Source organism: Protomyctophum bolini (genome assembly GCF_963924005.1).
Source record: "Protomyctophum bolini genome assembly, chromosome: 7".
Lineage (NCBI taxonomy): Eukaryota > Metazoa > Chordata > Actinopteri > Myctophiformes > Myctophidae > Protomyctophum > Protomyctophum bolini.
The window spans coordinates 36,895,503-36,901,596 of NC_137868.1; the positions used below are offsets into that span (position 1 = coordinate 36,895,503).

The following is a 6,094-nucleotide window of genomic DNA, read 5'->3' on the forward strand; positions in this document are numbered from 1 at the left end:
TGTTTTTAATGTCCTCTCTCTGTGGCTCTCCTCCCAGGTACAGGTCCAATGAGGAGTACGTGTATGTGTTTAATGTCCTCTCTCTGTCTCTCTGTGGCTCTTCTCCCAGGTACAGGTCCAATGAGGAGTACGTGTATGTGTTTAATGTCCTCTCTCTGTCTCTCTGTGGCTCTTCTCCCAGGTACAGGTCCAATGAGGAGTACGTGTATGTGCGCGGCCGCGGCCGGGGGAAGTACGTTTGTGGCGAGTGCGGGATCCGCTGCAAGAAGCCCAGCATGCTGAGGAAGCACATCCGCACACACACAGACGTCCGTCCGTACGTCTGCAAACACTGCAACTTTGCCTTCAAAACCAAAGGTAAGACATAATATATACAGTATATACGTCTCATAATGCACGGCGTCCGTTGCAGTTACGGTGATTGAGTGCATTGCGTTTCATACAACTATCCATACCTATCCAAAAGAATCATGGCATCCATCTTTAACATCCGATCGGACGGGGTTGCATTTTGTTTAGACCATGTCGTTTCCGCGTGTACCCTTCTTTGGAAGTGCTAGGTTCATTCACTGGGTGGGGAAGAGCGCCCTCTACTGTAAACTCTGAAAACACCACATGACGAATGGCGGTCGATTGACGAATTGGCGAATATTTGGCAGAAAGAGTTTTCCTTATGATACCGATAAATAGTAACTTAAAAGTATACTATGTTAGTTTCATTGATCCAAGCCCGAACATGATTGATTGATTGATTGATTTGCCTCGATTATAAAAATAAACATGTTTTGAAAATGCACGCGGCCCACCCATCTGACAACTTAACGTGGCGGCCGGACGTGTTTTGGATGCATGCACCTGATACATAGCCTCCCCAACTTGCAAGAAAGTTTATTACAAACGATAGTCCAACAAAGGAAATCCAGCATGACGTGTGCATCATGGCCACACGGTCAAGATCCAGCATGATATGTGCATCATGGCCACACGCTCAAGCGCGGAGCATTCAATCCTTTTCCTTCTTCCGTCCCAGGGAACCTTACCAAACACATGAAGTCAAAGGCTCATGGGAAAAAGTGCCAGGCCATGGGAGTGTCTGAGTCGTCATTGGACGAGCCAGAGAGCGAAGAAGCAGGTTTGAACCTTTGGCTTTGGGTACTATCCACCATAGACATTATAAAGGCTAGATGGCTCATCTGACGTAGTTTACCCGGCGGCCATCTTGCTGAGCTGCTACAGTACAGTATGTTCTATGGCAGCTCAAACTAAAATACCGTACTCATAAATTGCTCAAATCTTGATGGATTTACAAAAAGGTTGGTATATTACAAACGTTATCAACATGGCTATGATTCAGGATGCTTTTATATTGCAGAATATATTTTTTTATATGAACGTCATATAAAAGCGTTTAAGTATGCAGACCAAACCATTTGAAAATCGGTTTAAAATGGAGCAAGTTATGGTTATTTAAAAAGTACATGCCCCATAGACACAATGTTATGCTGCACCCCAGTAAGATGGCCGCCACGTAGCGACGTCGCTCTGCATTGGCCAGCAGTGCGGGTGAGCCATCTAGCCTATCTATGCTATCCACTGTTTACTCAATCTGAGAATCCCGGTCTGGGCCGTGGATCAGCGGTCCAGGCCGGTAGTCCGCAGTTTGCCGCGGGTTCGACTCCCGATCCCGACGGCCTTTACTGCATGTCATCCCCCCATCTCTCTCCCCCATTTCCTGTCAGCCAACTGTCTGTCCCTCTATAAAAAAATAAAGGCAAAAGCCGCAAAAAAAACTGAGAATCCCATCGTCATTCGATTAAGCACTTTAAAACTTGTAACAAAATGACATGTCGTAAGCGTGTAGATCTGCTATGATGAAATGCAAAATAATCGCTTTTATCTCAAATAATATTGCAATTAGACAGTTATGTAATAATTGTGACAGGTCATCCTCCTCTCCTCTCCTCTCCATTCCTCTCCTCTCCTCCTCTCCTCTCCTCTGTGTCTTCCTTACTGACATCACACTTCATTCATTAGAGCCAAGGACGTTCCATTCATATGTATCCATTCACAGGGCTGCTGTGTGTTCATCAATAGAGGCACAGAGGGTGCTAGCCAATGAAGTCCTGTTCTCCTCTATTCTCATTCGATGTTGTGGTTAACGGGTGCAGTTGAAGCTTTGTTGGGCAGACAGGTCACTAGGCACACCGCCTTGAGCTGGTTCCCAAAATGTGTGCTCATGTTGTGTCTTTCAGGTCATTGTTTCCCAAATGTGTCAGGGACTAGGGTTGGGATTCTTTAGGAATTTAACGATTCTGGTTCCTTAACGCTTCTCTCCATTAGAGTATTCTGGTGGGGTTCCAAATGGACCCTTGGAGGTCTGTAACTCTAAGAGTACACATGGAACCAAATGGACGGGCTCATTTGGTTCCATGTGTGCACTCTCAGATGGTTCTGAAATAAAAATGTTTGAGAACCATCGGTATTGGGTGGCACAGTTGGTAGCGCTGTCGCCTCACGGCTAGAAGTCTCCGGGTTCGATTCCCACTGGCCAGATGATAAGAAGCGGCATGCTCACTCCTCGTGCATTGATTCATTCCTCCGGCTCCGGATCCCAACCCTAGTTCACAACCTATTTGACATAAACTTTAGGTCACATGTTTTCCAATGTGATCACTGTTTGCTAATGCCTGGTAACCAGAATGAATGAATCTGTAGTGCTATGATTGATTACATTGCTTGGTTTGAGCCAGTACATATGCATTTGTATGAAACTATTCGTGCTAGGATTCGATTTGTAGGGGTTACATTTACACATTGGTTACTGATTTTGAGGTTGGGTTGTGTGTGGTTAGGCTATGTTGGGCTAGCAGGTCAAGTACAAATAGTTTTGGTGTCCCCGCAGCAAAGATAATAAGACAAACTATGTCTACGTGCATCTGTTCCAACAGGGGGCAGCGAGGAGCGAGTGTACGGCTCTGAGGAGCAGGAGGAGCATCAGTTCTCTGACGTGGACGGCTCCGACGAAGAGGACGAGGACGAAGAGGACGAGGAGGAGGAGGAGGAGTCCTCGTCCCATGACGACCCGCCGTCTTCCTGCTCCACCGACACCCGACGCTCCAGCAGCGGCAGGCGGTCCCAGCAGGGCACGCCCCCGGGCCTCAGCCCGAGCCGCGGCCAGGAGCCTTCCCCCAGGAGGCCGTGGCCCGGCGGCGGGAAGGCCGCCTCGCCGGGCAGCCGGAGAACCCTGTTCTCCCGCCGTGGCGGATGGAACGCAGGCCCGCCACGGCGATGCTTCTCCTCCCCCAGCAGCGGGAGCTGCTCCCCCAGCCGCAGCCTGTCCCCCAGGCTGGAGCTGTCCTCCCCGGTCCCCAGGCTGGACCTGTCCTCCCCCAGCCGCAGCCTGTCCCCGAGGACGGACCTGTCCTCTCCCGGCCGACACCTCTCGCCGTCCCCCGAGAGAGGCCCGTCGCCCATCAGAGCTGCGTCACCCCTGCGCCACCTCTCCTCCGGCGGGTTCCGGGCGGCCAGGAGGTCCCGGGTCTCTCCCTCGCCACTTGGGCTCCAGCACAGACCTCCTGCTCTCCTGCCCTGGGAGAGCCCTGGGACCAACAGCACCTGGGTGAGTTCCACTGGATTTAGCATTGCTTTTTGACAGAATAGATGCGCAAGGGTGCTGCTTTAAACTTTTAACAAAAGACAAAATAAATAAATAAACATTTTGTCTTCACCAAAAAATATCACTTGCCCTACCTTTGACCAGAACTACTCTCAGCACTGCTATTGTAAGTTCCCATTTCCAGAGATTATGAAAGAGTTATTGTATTGATTGTATTGATGGTGTCTTTCCGCCCTCTACAGGAGAGAATTGGTACAGCAGGCGACGTGCCAATGTCTCCAGAGGCCACATTGTTCCCTCCGGCCTTCCGCCTGTCCCCCAGTGACGGCCACCCTGGCCGCCAGGCCACGGACCACGTCTTCAGCCACCTCCCTATGCACTCCCAGCAGGCCAAGGTCCCCTACCTGATGATCCCCATCGGGGGCATTCAAATGGTCCAGGCCAGACCCCACTCGCACCCCACCACCACCCACCACCACCTGTCCTCCCCGACCTCTCCCCCGTCGTCACTGGCCAGGTTTGAGTTGTCCTGGGGCTGGACCCCCAGAACTCAAGGGCTTAGGACTCCTGGGCACCCCTGGTCAGCGAGCCAGGGAGAAGGAACCAGCCGGTCAGCAGCGGACAGTCGTTCCAGACCACAGTTAGAGACCACGGACTCAAAGCAATATGGCAGCTTATATGGCTTCACCCACACACACCACCGCCACATGCCCAGGTGTGTAGCCGTCACCGAGACCGCTGAGCGCCGCTGCTCGAGAGACAGTCACTCGAGACTGCCCCCCAATCGGGCCACGCCCTTGCCCTTGCACGCCATTGGACAGCCGCCAGCGTGGGAGGATTTGCAGTCTGTTGCTGAGCCGGTGGAAGGAGGAGCTAAGGGAGAGACGGAAAGATCCGACCGGAGCACTTGAGCCTGATTGGTGCAGAGTTCCACGCCACAGTGTCACTCGCTGACAATAACCCATCTACATGCTCACAACGGGGCACCTCACAACACGTTGTGAGCTTGTTATTTTTGTTTGCGACACTCCGTGCAATTATGTATAAATCAGACTTTAATTAGTCTACACCTTGATGCACCATGCATCCATTTTTTGCTTTGTTGGTTCTTCTTTTCTTTTATTGCTTCGTTTTTATACAGTTTTCAATACTAAATGTTCGTTCTTTGGCAATATTCAGGTTTGTTATAAAAAGAAAATGCACTTTTTTTTCTCTCTTTTGTGGAAATAGTGTTTCTGTAAATCTCTATTTATCCCACATGTATCTCTGTTGATACTCGCTTAATATCGTAATATCTATTTGAATGTGTCAAAGGAATATTGAATACAATTTGTAAATGACCAAAATCTTTAATCAAAAATAATTCCTTTTTTCTTTTCTTTTTTTGTCCCAGTATTATTCAGACTGTACAGTTATTACTTGTGCCTTTTCTGTCTGGGTTTATGTTTTGAGATGTACAGTAACAGGTCAAATGAAGATGGGGAAGGCTGTGAATTTTTTTAAATAATATCCTGTTTTTGTTTTGTGTTTGGGAAGGGGTTAGGTAGGGTGTAATGTTTGATGTTCAGATTGTTTCTATTCCAGCGGTTCCCAACCTTTGCCAGTGGTGAAAAAAGGACTCAAATGTTTTAAGTAAAAGTATCAAAACTGCAATGTAGATTTACCCGGAATAGTCAAAGTACTCATTATGCAGTATGTCCCATTTCAAGTTTTCACTTGCATTAAAAAAAAGTTTGAAAATTGCAGATCTACAAGTTCACAATGGTCACATTGTGAGCTTGTATATCTGCTATTTTCAAATGGCCGAAATGTATATAGGGTTGTAGTGGTTAATGTATATTTTCTAATAATAATCAAAATCTACAAAGTAACTAAAGTTAATTGATTGTTAAATAATTGTTGTGGAGTACAAGTACAATATTTTCCGCTGAGATGAGATGGTAGGTTGGTAGAAGTAAGTATTGAAAATTGGAAACACTAAAAAGAAAATCCTCAAATGTGTACTTAAGTACTTTCCACCACTACATAGGGCCCACTTGAAAATCTGAAAGGTGTTCGCGGGCCACCCATCTGACCACTCGTATGTCATATGGGTGGGCCGCCCATCTGACCACTCGTATGTCATATGGGTGGGCCGCCCATCTGACCACTCGTATGTCATATGGGTGGGCCGCCCATCTGACCACTCGTATGTCATATGGGTGGGCCGCCCATCTGACCACTCGTATGTCATATGGGTGGGCCGCCCATCTGACCACTCGTATGTCATATGGGTGGGCCGCCCATCTGACAACTCGTATGTCATATGGGTGGGCCACCCATCTGACCACTCGTATGTCATATGGGTGGGCCACCCATCTGACCACTCGTATGTCATATGGGTGGGCCACCATCTGACCACTCGTATGTCATATGGGTGGGCCGCCCATCTGACCACTCGTATGTCATATGGGTGGGCCACCATCTGACCACTCGTAT

At 48.6% G+C, this 6,094-nt stretch overlaps 1 protein-coding gene across 5 annotated transcripts in view; it reads left to right on the forward strand.

Moving 5' to 3' along the window:
- Positions 1 to 5,777, forward strand: part of hivep3b (HIVEP zinc finger 3b) — a 65,478-nt gene extending 59,701 nt beyond the window's left edge. For all 5 annotated transcript variants that reach the window (XM_080768719.1, XM_080768720.1, XM_080768723.1 and 2 more), the window contains exons 7-10: positions 182 to 357; positions 1,031 to 1,132; positions 2,949 to 3,619; positions 3,859 to 5,777. In XM_080768719.1, coding sequence (XP_080624845.1) covers positions 182 to 357; positions 1,031 to 1,132; positions 2,949 to 3,619; positions 3,859 to 4,527 — 1,618 coding nt within the window. In that variant the 3' untranslated portion in view covers positions 4,528 to 5,777. The remainder of the gene's footprint in view (positions 1 to 181; positions 358 to 1,030; positions 1,133 to 2,948; positions 3,620 to 3,858) is intronic.
- Positions 5,778 to 6,094: the final 317 nt, after the last annotated feature.